General features: G+C 47.5%; 1 protein-coding gene and 1 pseudogene across 1 annotated transcript in view; one reads left to right on the top strand and one right to left on the bottom strand.

Annotated features, from left to right (window-relative positions):
- The window catches only part of LOC146188093 (transient receptor potential cation channel subfamily M member-like 2), a 189,103-nt gene that overhangs the window by 37,205 nt on the left and 137,905 nt on the right, over positions 1 to 13,993 (top strand). The window contains 1 exon segment of the mRNA XM_084604993.1: positions 86 to 198. Within this exon segment, the coding sequence (XP_084461119.1) occupies positions 86 to 198 (113 nt within the window).
- On the bottom strand, positions 7,059 to 8,852 carry LOC146188108 (uncharacterized; annotated as a pseudogene).

The following is a 13,993-nucleotide window of genomic DNA, read 5'->3' as shown; positions in this document are numbered from 1 at the left end:
TTTGGCTGTCATTTACCATACAACACATTAAACTGACCTTTTCGCAAAATGTATATAGGCGTGTATTCGTATTGTGTATCTTCAGCCCAAGTCCGCCGCCATCAAATGAAGAAGGATTTGATGCTGACATTAGATTGGAACTGCCCGCATATGGCCATGACAAAGGTATTTTCGAAGGATTTTGCTCAACAGTACCAGGTTGGTATAATTTCAAAGAATTCAGTTGTTGGAAAGTTCTTTTCGAAACACTGAAGGGCACTTGTAACTATTCCTGCGGAAATATTCTAATGCAGAGATCCACAGAGGTGGTCTTTGCGAGTATTTGAGTTGAATTTAAAAGCTTTGCGTTCAGCCCATAATTTACAAATAATCTTCGACGGGTGCTCCTGGGGACCGCTCTCAATTAGGGCGATGCACCCCTGTGCTCAAACCTCCCCTGTGATGTCATCGTGAATTGCTGGGCGCGCGCACTCATTGGATGCTTCCAAGTGACGAGGGCGGGAGGGAGCGTGGCATGGAGGAAGGAAAGAACTTAGGAGAGGCCCTGACGTCAGTTTTTTGAAGCCGGCACGGCAGCGCCGCGACTGGACGCTCCAACGTCTCTCCTCGTCCTTTACCCTCCGCATTTTCTTTCTCCGCGACGCTCTCGTAGTTAGGGCCCTTAGCAACGCTGTTGCTAGTGGCCCGAGTTTTCATAGCAACATCGTCGCCGTTGCTAGTGGCCCGACTTGGCTAACCCTAAATTTTGACGTCACTTCCGCCACACTTTCTCCAATGCATTGGGAATGGCAAGGGCCTCTCCTAAGTTGTTTCCTTCCTTTATGGAGCGTGGTAAGCCGCCGTCGCGACTTGTTCTTTCGCGCCGGCGTCCACTCATTTGAGGGGGAGAGGAGGAGCGTCATTTTTGCTCCGATATTATGCGTAAGCAATTTATGGCTATGTCGGCAGTTTCGTGTCACAAGAATTTGTCTTCACGATTGCGTTCAAACGAAACGAGTTATAAAAAGAATAATTACATTAATAGAGGACGGAAGAATCTCGCTGAGGAGCAATTGGCGCATATGGACCAATCTTCTCTATTTTCTCTTCTGTCCGCACGAGGCAGCGGAGGTGGCTCAGCTACAGAGCCAGTAGCAGGCCCGTGCATTTTCCTTTCCTTTTTCTTACAGCCACAGCAACAACGAACAGAAGAGAAAATAGAAAAGAAAGAAAAAGAGAGAACGACGCGCGTCGCAGCAGTCGTCGGCCGCCGCTTGGGTGGTGCTATGACGGCCTACAACGGATAGAAATCCGGACCTACCATTCCCAGCCCCGTAGGGCCAGGAGCACCCACCCCTGCGATATGTTGTTGTTATTGTTGTGGCTGTAGGAAGAAGGAAAAGAAAATGCACGGGCCTGCTACTGGCTCTGTAACTGAGCCACCTCTGCTGCCTCGTGCAGACAGAAGAGAAAATAGAGAAGAAAGAAAAGGAAGAGGGAGAGAAAGACGCGCGCCGCAACAACAGCCGTCGTTCACCACCGAAACGGTGGCGGGTGCAATGACGGCCTACAACAGACAAATATTCTGTAGCAGGCTAACCCCCGCCGCAAGCGGCGGTGACCTGCCTGTTCCAGCCCCTTCAGGGGAGTGCTGCGATATCAGCGCACGTTAATCCCCAAGTGGTCAAAATTACTCTGGAGCTCTCCACTATAGCTCCGCTTTCTCCTTCCACCTTCATTCCCACCTTCCTCTTTAGCTATGGCGCGGTTCAGGTGTCCACAAAAACAAGTGTGAAAGGTACTGCGCCTTTCCCTCTATGTGACCCAATTATTGTTATTTTTATTATTCCGGCCAATCAGCGTGTATATTATTGGTTACGCTATTCTGTAGCCGAATTAAGCTCCACCTACCCGCAGACTTGGATTTCAGTTGTACTTATAAGGACAAAGCTGAAAAGTAAAGAGGGACCAACCTATCTATTTTTTACAGGGCTACAGTTTGCAACTTGTTCTTTATCAGCAAGCACTTGTATGTTATGCAGGTGTTGCACTGTTCACGGGTAAATATTCTGAACCTGCATAGGATTTTCGCCGTATTTGTCTGGGCGTCTGAATGGGAGCGCTGCAACGGGACCAACTTGTTCTGGCGAGTAAAAGATGGTGGGCTAGGTTTGGGCCACCTGTTTTATGCGACAGCTGGTCAGTCGTTTCTTTGTTTTTTAGAGACACGACCGACCCGTTCTTACGCACCGTATGCCAAGTCAGGCTGAGGCGGCTGCTACCGGAGTACGTGGTTTCAACGGAAGATTTTCCCGCAAGGATTAAGGACTTTTATAGAGAAGTCGTAGCAAGTATGCGGTTCCTTTCAGCGCGGTTTTCAAGTGATTATGTGTCAACAGTAAAACGAAAGAAATTGTGCCGTGCATTGTGTGACATTATGTTCCCTGTGCCTTTGTACAGGGCCTTGTACTATGGAGGCCCATTTTCAGATATGTTAAAAAGGGTGAAAAGAATGCAGGTGACGCCAGAAGGAAAAGCATTCTTTTTTAAAATGCACACCGGAACCTTGCCGGTAAAAACATTTTTGGAGGAAAAGGGACTGTATATACAGTGGGGATCACACTGTTTAATATGCAGGAAAACGAAAACAATTGACCGCGTTTTTTTTTACACTGTTGAGAAGCAGTATATTTTTGGGATGTATTGCAAGGAAAGGTAATGAAAGATTTTCCGCTAAACTAGCATGGCATCCGGTACTTATGCGTAGAAAGTGAGGATGGGGTACCATTTGATATACTTATGTTCATATGGGCCCCCACTGTATATGGCGCTCAAGAATGGCGGCTTACCATTATGATAAAGATGCACAGCCTTCCAGAATTTATTTTCGGGAAAGCGTGGACAGGTTTTTGGCAATCCAGAAAGCTGCAGCAGATCCTCCGGAGTGGATCTCAAGGCTAGAACCTTTGTAGTGTATGCGTGAATTTTAGTGTGTCATATGTATATAGTGTATGTAATTAGCATTTGTGTGATTTTTGTTGATTTTGTTCTCGTGAAATGCAATGTGTCAAAACCTGGCAATATGGAAAAAACAGTAATTTCGACAACCTGGGGATTTTTAACGTGCGCTGACATCACACAGCACACGTACGCCTCTTCGTTTCGCCTCCATAAAAACGCAGCCGCCGTGGTCGGGATCGAACCCGGGTACTCCGGCACTGTAGTCGGGTGTCTTACCACTGCGCCACACCGGCTTTTTTTTTCTTTACTACCGGCTTGGTAACTGTTACATGGGCGTAAGACCACTAGTCAAAGTCTGACTAGTGTATGGTGATAAAAGGGGTTAAGGGTGGTCAATCTGTCTAAAACAAGAAGCTAGTCGGGAGGATCATTCTTTGAACGATAAACATCGCGCATGTACACCACACTCTTAATAAAATATTCTCGAGGAGTCACAACATGTGGAGGAGTCACAACAGTGGAGTGGCCATGTTTAACATTCATACGCGTTTTCCACACGCTATGCATGCACAAAAGCATTAACAGATCGCAGGGCATTCCCCTGTTTCAGCGCATGGCAGGAAACGTATGCCGAATGGATTTATCGGCAAGTCGTTTTTGATGCTGCATTTTAAGACATCCCACAAAAATACTGCATCATGACAATCCAGAAAAATATGTTCAATCGTCTCCGGTTTCTAGCATATCAAGCAGTTCACGGACCAAGGTACAAAGATGCCTTTGTTTTGTAGCCACGGCTTCACTGGGAGAGTGCCTGCGTGTACTTCGAAAAAGAAGGATATAACAGCTGCTCATACCGGCATTTTTTCACTCTTTTCAGAACATCTCGTTCTGAACCCAAAATATATACAGTGCGATACAAAGGTACAGGCAAGAATACACCAACAAGGTCTTCGTAAAGCCTCTTACAGTCAACTGCGGCGAGATACTCACTTGAAAATCTCGCCTTTAATATATCAAAAGACGCGACCACTTCGCGCTAAAATGCACCTAAAGCTATTGGCCCTGTAGACATGCACGACACAACGTAATCAGGCAATGAATCGCGCATTCGGACTTGAATAATTGTCCTCAGAAAAGCATCCTTTTGATCACGAAAATAAAGGAATACAACCTGCCTGAGGAACAAATGTGACAACCCCAGCCCCCCGTTCACCACCCTATGAAACAGATTGCTACGACTTGTGCGCTCCCATGTTTAACCCCAAATAAATGTCGCGAATATTCTATGTAGTTTTTGCACAGACATCCTCGCAAAACATAACGCTTGCATCACATATAGATTTTCGTCACTAAAAACAAATTGCAGACAGTTGCTCTTGCGAATATTGAAAAATTGTGCCCTCCCCATTTTCCTGTCTAGCTTTTACTCGTACCACCCGCCTGGTGTTAACGCCCATGTCATGTTACAAAACACCTCCGGCGAGTATTACCAGCTCCCGTGCCAGAAACCAAAACACTTGGACCAGCTAAAAGCACTTACACTTGCATTACAAAATGTTGCAGCCTCTTTTACAACTTCTTTCACACTTTCGTGGTCCGTACAAAACATTGCTAAATCATCAGCGTATGCCAATACTTTAACTTCAGTTCCGTAGAAATCGTAACCCCGGATGTTTGGCCTTGAAAGCAGCCGTAAGCAAAAAGACTCCAAATAGAGCGCAAAAGGCAGGGAAGACAAAGGGCAGCCTTGTCTCACAGAAGACAGCACAGGTATACTCTCGCTTAATTGCTTATTTATTACCAGCTTTGCCGCACAACCATTGTATATCATTTTTATGCCATCAGTAATAACCCTTCCCACGTTGACGTGATCTATTATTGAGGAGAGAACTTGGTGTACAACTTCGTCAAATGCCTTGTGCAAGTCTAACTGCAACATGGCTGCCCGCCCATGCATTGCATCGCAGCATTCAAGGACACTTCTAACTGTATGAATATTGGTAAAGATTATCCTGCCTTTTATGCCACACGTTTGATGAGGACCTACAAGGGATTTAATTACACTTTGGAAACGTCGAGCTAAAACTTTCATGTATATTTTATAATCCTTATTCGTTAAGCTAATAGGCCGGTATGATTCCACAGACTGTAACTTAATCGGGTCATTTGTTTTAGGGATTAGTACCACGTGGGACACTCGGAAAGATGGAGGCGTCACTTTGTTTTCGTAGCATTCGCTAATGAGTCGTTCCAGAGCGACTGCCATTTCTGTTCTGAAAGCTTTATATATAGATGCACTGAGTCCATCTGATAGCTACTTCAATTTCCGCTGCTGTTATACGAGCTCCAAGGGTTTGCAAACGTTCGTCCTCTAATCTCGGCATCCGCGGTAGTAAATCTGTTCTGAAGCATTCAGTGTCTGGCATTTTCAGGCTGAATAGATCTCTGTAATATTCCACAAATAATAATAATAATAATAATAATAATAATTGGTTCACAGGAAGGGAAAGGCGCAGTATGTGTTACACTTCCTCTGTGGACACCTGAACCTCGCCGTAAGGGGAGGGATAAAAGTGGGAGTGAAAGGGGAAAGAGAGAAAGGGGAGCCGTAGTGGAGGGCTGCGGAGTAATTTCGACCACCTGGGGATCTTTAACGTGCGCTGACATCGCACAGCACATGGACGCCACCTCGTTTCGCCTCCATCGAAACGCAGCCGCCGAGGTCGGGTTCGAACCCGGGAACTCCGGACAGTAGTCGGGCGTCTTACCACTGCACCACTCCGGCGAGGCATATTCCACAAATGCCATTTCGATTTCTTCAGTTCGAGATGTAACTTTGTTGTGATAGAAGATTTCTCTCATCTTTTTCTTCAGTGCACACCTTTTTTCGTCGCTAAGCGCCCGTTTTGTGGACGTCTCCCCTAACCACAGTCTTTCGTTACGCGCGCTTATCACCGCTCCATGGTACTTTTCTTCTTTCCAAAAGCTCGAGCTTAGCTTTTGTTTCTTTTATCTCTTCTGCGAACAATCCAGGCTTGTAACACTCCATACTAAGCATAAAATCAAGGTCGCTGTGAAGCTGTTTTTCTTGTTGCTTTTCTTTCCACCGAAGCGCACATGCTTTATCTATAGCAGCTCTTTTAATATCGCTTTTGAACTGCTCCCATACATGTATAAAATGTTTTGACTCACTTTCCAACATGTTTACTATTTCAGTCTTGACTTTCGGGACGTACTCCTTATCGTCCAGTAACTTATCATTAAATTTCCATAAGTCCCAATTAAACTTTGTAGCTGTTTTCTTTGTGTCGAGTGTAACCTTGACTAGACAGTGGTGGCTAAAACTCACATACATTGTAAGATATTCCGAGTATAAAAGTGCACATTCAATAGGAAAGTATATCCGATCTAATCTTGCATGACAACCTTCCTGAAAGAGTGTGTGCTTTGCCTGGCCTTCGTGCGTCAATATCAAGCCTGCATCTTCAAGGTCATGCTCATTTAAAATGTTGGAAAGTAATTCAGCACTTTTTTCGCGGAAAGAACGCTTGTTTGATCTATCCTCTGGTCTCCAGACGCAATTGAAGTCGTCAAGCATTATCACACGCCTTTCAGTCAGTAGGAAAGACTTCACCCGGTGAGAAAAACTCTCTCTTTCGTGTAATACATTCGGTGCGTAAACACATATAGCTATCCAGACCACTCCAGCAGCATTGAAATCGCATATTACAAGACGTCCAGTTTCACATGAGAACACCCCCAGTACAATTTCTTATAAAAATAACACATCCTCCGGACATACCAACTGCGTGGCAAACGCAAACACTGTATCTGCTTAGATAAACATCAGCCATTCTTTCTGTTTGCTCTTCATCTTCAATATTGGTTTCCTGAACTGCGAGCAAATCGATTTCCTTTTCTAGCAGAATGCGGTTTAGGTGCTGCTGTCGTCTACGCACAGAGAGGAGTCTTACAGTTCGCCTGGCCACGCGTAAGCTAGTCGCAAGGTTGGTAGCCATTTAAAGAGATCGGGAATCTCCGATTTGTACTCACCTCCACATCCAGGAATATACATCGTTCGAAGCTCAATGTTGTCCTGATCAATGATCGGGCTTCTACCGTTGTGACAAAGGGAAACTCCGCTTAGGCGGAGGTAGCGTAGACGCAGTCCTACGGTGCGATGGCACGTTAGGTTTCGGCTTGAAAGGCGCGCGGCGCATTGGAGGTGCCTTCGGCGGAGGCTCATCGCCGCGTTCCCCATCCACCGTTGTTGCCTATAGTCTGCGCCTTCGTGTGCCCGCTTTACTGGCCCGCTTGAAGCCGCGGGCATGTCGGTGTCCTCCTGTTTGCCGCTCTGCTGCCCAGTCGAAACCAGGCTTCCGGTGCTCGGGCTGTCATCTTTTGTCGGAGGTAGTATGCCCCTGAAGAGTCAGCCTGCTGAGCTTGCATCTCGGCGGATTGACTGATTTTCTCAAGAGGTGCGGTTACCTCGGAAAGTGATTCTTTGGTCACCTCGTCGCCACCGCTTTCACGGGTCGCCTCCACCGCGTCTCCTTCGTCCATGATGTGTTCGGTAGCCTCGTCATTACGTACCGGCCCCGAAACGTTTGCATAGGTAAGCACGCACTGAGACTCGTCGTGGCCGAAACGACGAAAAAGCCCGCAACGCGGCACACGGCACTCACGGCGTATGTGTCCGGTGCCACGGCACCGGAGGCAGAGAGGAGCCCTGCCAGGAACTTGGACGAGTACAACGCCCTCGGCAACACGAATCTTATGGGGCAAGTCCTCAATGGTCACACCCACCTTCAGTCTCAGAGTAACCGCCCGCGTCGTTGAAGTTTTGTCGACGCAGCCTTTAACCCTCCACTTACCACGGAAGATTTCCGTCACTTTCCCGAATGGTGCCAAGGCCCCTCGCACGTCGTCATCTTGCACGCCGTGAAGAAGCCAAAACAGCTTTCCTTCCTTCCTTCTTTCTTTCCTTCTTTCCTTCTTTCCTTCTTTCCTTCTTTCCTTCTTTCCTTCTTTCCTTCTTTCCTTCTTTCTTTCCTTCTTTCCTTCTTTCCTTCTTTCTTTCCTTCTTTCCTTCTTTCCTTCTTTCTTTCCTTCTTTCCTTCTTTCCTTCTTTCCTTCCTTCTTTCCTTCCTTCTTTCCTTCCTTCTTTCCTTCCTTCTTTCCTTCCTTCTTTCTTTCCTTCTTTCCTTCTTTCCTTCTTTCCTTCTTTCCTTCTTTCCTTCTTTCCTTCTTTCCTTCTTTCCTTCTTTCCTTCTTTCCTTCCTTCTTTCCTTCTTTCCTTCTTTCCTTCTTTCCTTCTTTCCTTCTTTCCTTCTTTCCTTCTTTCCTTCTTTCCTTCTTTCCTTCTTTCTTTCTTTCTTTCTTTCCTTCTTTCCTTCTTTCTTTCTTTCTTTCTTTCTTTCTTTCTTTCTTTCTTTCTTTCTTTCTTTCTTTCTTTCTTTCTTTGCCGGAAGCCGGAGCGAAAGCTAAAGGCTACAGAGCCTGACAAAGGCTTCGGCTCCGGATGACGTTCAGCGTGCAGTTTGAAAAACGTATACACGTATACGTTGCTCGGGTCAATCACCACGCAGCGGTGATCTTTCACATTGAAGGCTTCGGCCTGAAGTATCTTTGTCTTCACTTCTTCGCCGTTGAATGTTACCGCCCACAGGTGGTTCATCTGATATGCCCCGAGGGCAACCGCTTCCGGCAGCAATGACAGACGCACCAGCGCGTCACGAAAATGCTCGACGCGATATGGCCTGGCTTTGACGTGTTCAAAACCTTGTGTTCAAAACACTCGAACCTGAGGGCAGATGCGGCACAACCATTTCGTAATCCTCGGCAGGCTTGTCAGCACTCCTGATACCGCGGCCCTGCTGGGCCGCTGAAACCGCCCCTTGGGAGCCCATGAATCACACGTCCGTCACGCTCGGTGGCCGGAAGTGGAATCACTGCACCACCCCGGCTTTTTTTTTTCTTTTTTGCCAAATTTATAATTAAATTTTACTCATAAAAAAACATTACACCACAAACACACAACATGGGTTAAAACCACGCGATTTCGGGCTGCGTGATCCATTACAAATCAGGCATGTGCAGAAACACTTCCTTTCTCGGAAGCCACCCAGGCACTTCGTCTTGTGTCCTGAAAACATCAATAACACTCGCAACTGCTTCGCGAAAATACTGCGTTATTTTCCTGGCATCAATTTCTGCATGCCTGAAAGCCATTTTGGATCGCCAGGTACTGTGCAGGCCCAATAACATGATCATGTCGAGGGGTAGCCCATCATCTTCAATTGGTAAAAATTAAATTCCGAATGCATCCACTAGTAGGTCTTTTAAATCTTTCGTTGTAGAACGCCCAAGAAAAGAAAGGCTTCCCAACAGTCTAACGAAACGTGTTCGATAGTTTCCGGTTTGCGGAACTACCTTTCATTTTCAAGCGCCATAGCAATACAAAACAAGTGGCCACTATACTAACGACACGTGCTAGAGAGGCTGTTACCACTTCTCTTGATGCCTGAGGAGAAAAGCGCACATTGAGGCGCGTCACCGCAGTAAGCACGAAAATAAGAAGCGACAGTTGGAAACACTCACCGTGTATACGCGCTCAGATTTTGGCAAAAGAAAAAAATACGCTCCCCGTCGGAAAATCGAACCCCGGTCTCCCGTGTGACAGGCGGGGATACTGGCCACTATACTAACAGGGCTTTTTTTTCTTTATTGCCTGTTTTGAGTTCACATCAATGCAAAAAAAAAAAATCCACAATAATGGTAAAACTCGCAACAACCAGACTTCGGCTGTCACGAAAGGTTTAAAATTTCTTGAGGACAGCCAGTTCATCGAGCACACTGATCCAGCCAGGTGGATCAGAAAGCACCCGGTACGTTTCTCTAAGAAGCAGCACACTCTCAATAAAGTTCTCGCGTACAGGACGCGTGTTGACATCTGCAAGTTGCACTTGCATCCTTGTTTTCCACAGGCTGTGGAGGCCCAAGACCATGACTAAATCCAAAAGAATACTCTCACTCTCGTCTGGAAGGAACCGTATGCCATACGGATCTAACGGAAGGTCTTTCTTTAGTGTTCTCTGGAGAATATCCCAGTGAAAGACTGGGTCCCAGCAATCCAGAAAGACGTGCTTGATTGTCTCTGGTTTTTTGCAAAGGAGACAGTCTGTTGTCCAGGGAACGAATAAGCCTCTTTCATGTAACCAGGTTTTAACAGGTAATGTTGTGGAATGTAGCTTAAAGAAAAACGTTTTAACTGAAGGCCTAACTGGCATCTTTTTCACACGCTTTAGGACATCCTGTCCGGGGCCTCCCCGGTGTGGTGCACGGTAAATCGGCAACGGTATCATCACATCCAGAAGGTCTTTGTACAGCTTCTTCTTACACACTTTGCTCAAGTATTCCATTGAAAAACGCGCATGCAACATTCTGAAAGACAAGACAACTTCGAGCATGTATCCTTTTAAAGCGCCACTCATATTCGCACCAGAACAGACAACATATTCTGGAAGCATTTTACACAGTCGTACTTGCATGACCGTCCTCAAGAATTGGTCGTTTTGATCACGAAGGAAAAAAAAAAACGCGAGACAAGCTGTCGCAAAAAGAGATTCACGAGGCCCAAGCCCCCCGCCTTAACAGGAAGAAAGAGGTTGGTTCTGCTGCACTTTTCCCATGTTGATGCCCATATGAAAACGGCAAAGACACGATGAATTTTTTTAATGTTAACACGCGTCGCCGAAAGCACATACATTACGTACCATATCTTTGCCACAAGGAAAGCATTGCACACATAAGCGCGTGAGAACATTGACAACGGCTTGCCCTGCCATGAATCAGCTTTCTCTCTCGCCCTCTCTGCTTGGCCAGCCCAGAAAGGGGTGGGATCTTGGTACGATTTAAGCGGCACGCCTAAATACTGGGTCGGCAATTTTGACCATTGCAAACGAGAGAAGTATTCAGGCGTAACATCCCAGTCTCCATGCCAGAATCCGGCACTTTTTTCCCAATTTACTTCACAGCCTGTCTGTCGGCAGAAGTTTTCAACAAGGACAGTAACTTCTTGAATGCTTTCTCTGCTTGAACAGAATACAGCGATGTCATCTGCATATGCCAGCATTTTGACCTGTGCTGACTGTAGCATAAAACCAGTTATACGTTCATTGTTTATGATAGACTGGCAGAGAGGCTCGAGGTAGGCCGCAAACAGCAGGGACGACAGGGGGCAGCCTTGCCTCACTGAACCCACCTTGCTTTGTCCGTGTCTTACTTCCTTCCGTCCTTCGTGTACTTTTGCGCTATTTTCCATCATGAATGTTAACCAACTCGCCCAACTTTCGGCATTACTTAAAGTGAGCTCTCCATTTACAGTTATCCGTGTCGTGCAGTTCGCATACACCGTTCGAACACCTTCCTCAATCACTCGTCCTATGTTTGAGTGAGCCAATACTTCGAACAAGGCATCGTGCAAAACGCGATTGAATGCTTTGGCGAAATCCAGCTGTATCATTGCCACTCGAGATCCAATCGCGTCACAACACTCCAAAACAGTTCGTACCACGTGCACATTAGTTGCGATGCTTCGACCTTTAATGCCGCCGTCTGGTGTGGCCCAACCAGACTTGATATTACACTTTGAAGCCTTTTCGCCAGCACTTTCATGTGTATTTTGTAATCTACGTTGGTGAGGCTTATCGGCCGATAAGAACCCACCAACAGCCGTTTTCCTGGCTCATCATACTTCGGAATCAAAACAATGTGCGAGGTAGAAAACAAAGGTGGAACCTGCTTACGCTCGTATGACTCGTCTAGCACTTAAAGCAAAATCTGGGCTGTGTAATCTTTAAATGCTTTGTAGAAAGCAGCGTCAAGCCCGTCAGGCCCTGGCGACGTTTTCATTGGAAGCTCGTCTATCGCACTTTCTTTTTCTGTCAAACTTATGGGTCGTTCTAGACGCGTTTTAACATAGTGATGTTTAGCTGTCTTCGGCAGGTAAGAAGCAGAAGACGATGATCTGATGATGGTCAGGACGAGATATATATTTACAGAAGCAAAATAGTATACATAGGCAAAGTTACAGCAACAAGTCACACAGGCAACTGTAACTTAAAAGAAAATGAAGACTCTCACACAGAGAAGTCACTTTACAGGCTCTTACGTTCCTACCGAGTGTTTCGGTTAAAGCCTAGGAGGTGTAATACATGCTAAGCACGGAGCCTCAATCTTGACTGTCGAACATGGTCCGAGGACCGCTTTTTGATACCAGACATCAACAAAGACCCAAGGGCGGTTACCTTAGGTGATCCGCCCCGAAAATAAAGCAGCCAATCAAATTATTTGAAAACATGCCACAACCCCCGTGGGTTGGGAATAATCTTGGACCCAGGTCCTTAATTACGCCAAATAAAAATACAACATTCAAAACACACACTCTTTCCATTCGCTGGTCCCCAAACCCCCTCACACGGCGCCTGTCTTTGCCTCCCCTCCTCAGCGTGTTTGCGACGCGACCTTGCAGCTGGCGCCTTTGTGGAAGAAATGCCGCGGGGGATCTGAAGACTAGGCCACCCAGCCGTCCCGTTCGAGGAAAAGGGGGGGGGGGGCACTGTCCCAGAGCAGTGTACAGTCGCCGTTGCTCGGACCAATGTCTCGCGACAAAGCGGGAGGCCGCTGGGCTGATTGCCTACTTGGGAGGGCCAAGGGTCGCGCCTATTGTCGCCTTCTGCAGGACTTTTAGTGAGCGCTTGTGGCAGTGCAAAAAGCTTCATTAACGGCGTCTCCTTGCACCCATGCTTGGCGCCACGGCGGGACATCGCTGGACGAGCTGGCCGTAAAGTGGTTCGCAGAAGCGTGCTGCTGTTGTTCCCGGCTGATAAGGATGCGTCTGCCGTTCGCTTCTTGGCGACGCCTCGGGGCGAAGGGGCGAAACAAACCAAGCCTCCCGCGCGCCCGCGCGCCCGCGCCCAAGAAAAGGGGAGAAAAGGAGAAAAAAAAAACAGCGCTCGCTCCTTGGCCTCGGCGCGTGGGGGGTTCGACCGCCAGCTCGACTCCACGTGCGAGTCGCTTCTCCCAGCGGCCTTACACGTCCCTCCTAAGAGGGTAAATGAGCTTGGAATCCGGTCATTTCAGCCTAATACAACAAAGGCCGCAACAACCCGCGAAGAAAACAACACATGTAAGTCACTTCGCGCGTGAATGGAACACCAAATAAATCTCGCGACACAAGGTGGGTATAACACAAAACAAATCACACATTCGCATCGGCGGACCGGACAGTGTTCGGGAAAGTCCCGCGCGCGAGAAATTGGACAAGTTCACGCGCACTCCACCGTTCACATCACACATTGCACCGGGTACGCGAGAACATTCACGCGTCACCGAAATACATGCTAAGCACGGAGCATGTATTTCGGTGACGCGCACACGCTTGAGGCCATGGCTCAAGCGTGTGCTTGCTCTACGCCCGAAGTCACATTGGGGACACGGGTTAACGCGTCGGCGTTACCATTGCTTGACCCTTTCCTGTGGGTCACCGTCACATTGTAGCGCTGTAGGGCCAGCGCCCATCGCGCCACTTTTGCCCCATGAGGAGTACTAGTAGTGAAATAGGAGAGTTGGTTGGGGTCAGTCACCACGTTAATTTCTGCCCCGTACACCCAATGATCAAATTTCTTTAGTGCCCAGATAATGGCGAATGCTTCCCGCTCGATCGTAGACCAGCGGGTCTCCGTTGGCGTGAATCGGTGGCTGGCAAACGCTATCGGCCTTTCCCGTCCCTCGTCTCCCATCTGCGCCAAACAAGCCCCCGCTGCAACGTCGGACGCGTCGGTGAACAGCCAATATGGCCTTTTATTGTCGGGGGTGTTCAGCGATGCAGCTTCGCACAGAACTGACTTGAGCCTGTCAAGCGCGTTTTGCGCTTCCTGGCTCACGGAATCGTGTTAGGTACACCTCGCCTCGTCAATGACGTGAGTAGTGCGGCCACCTCGGCGAATCCTTCAACGTAATCGTGGTAGTAACCACATAAGCCTAGCAG

Source organism: Amblyomma maculatum, chromosome 5 (assembly GCF_055883805.1).
Source record: "Amblyomma maculatum isolate TAMU_Amacu chromosome 5, ASM5588380v1, whole genome shotgun sequence".
NCBI classification, from domain to species: domain Eukaryota; kingdom Metazoa; phylum Arthropoda; class Arachnida; order Ixodida; family Ixodidae; genus Amblyomma; species Amblyomma maculatum.
The sequence above is the reverse complement of the archived record's forward strand: the minus strand, read 5'-3'. Positions and strand labels throughout refer to the sequence as shown.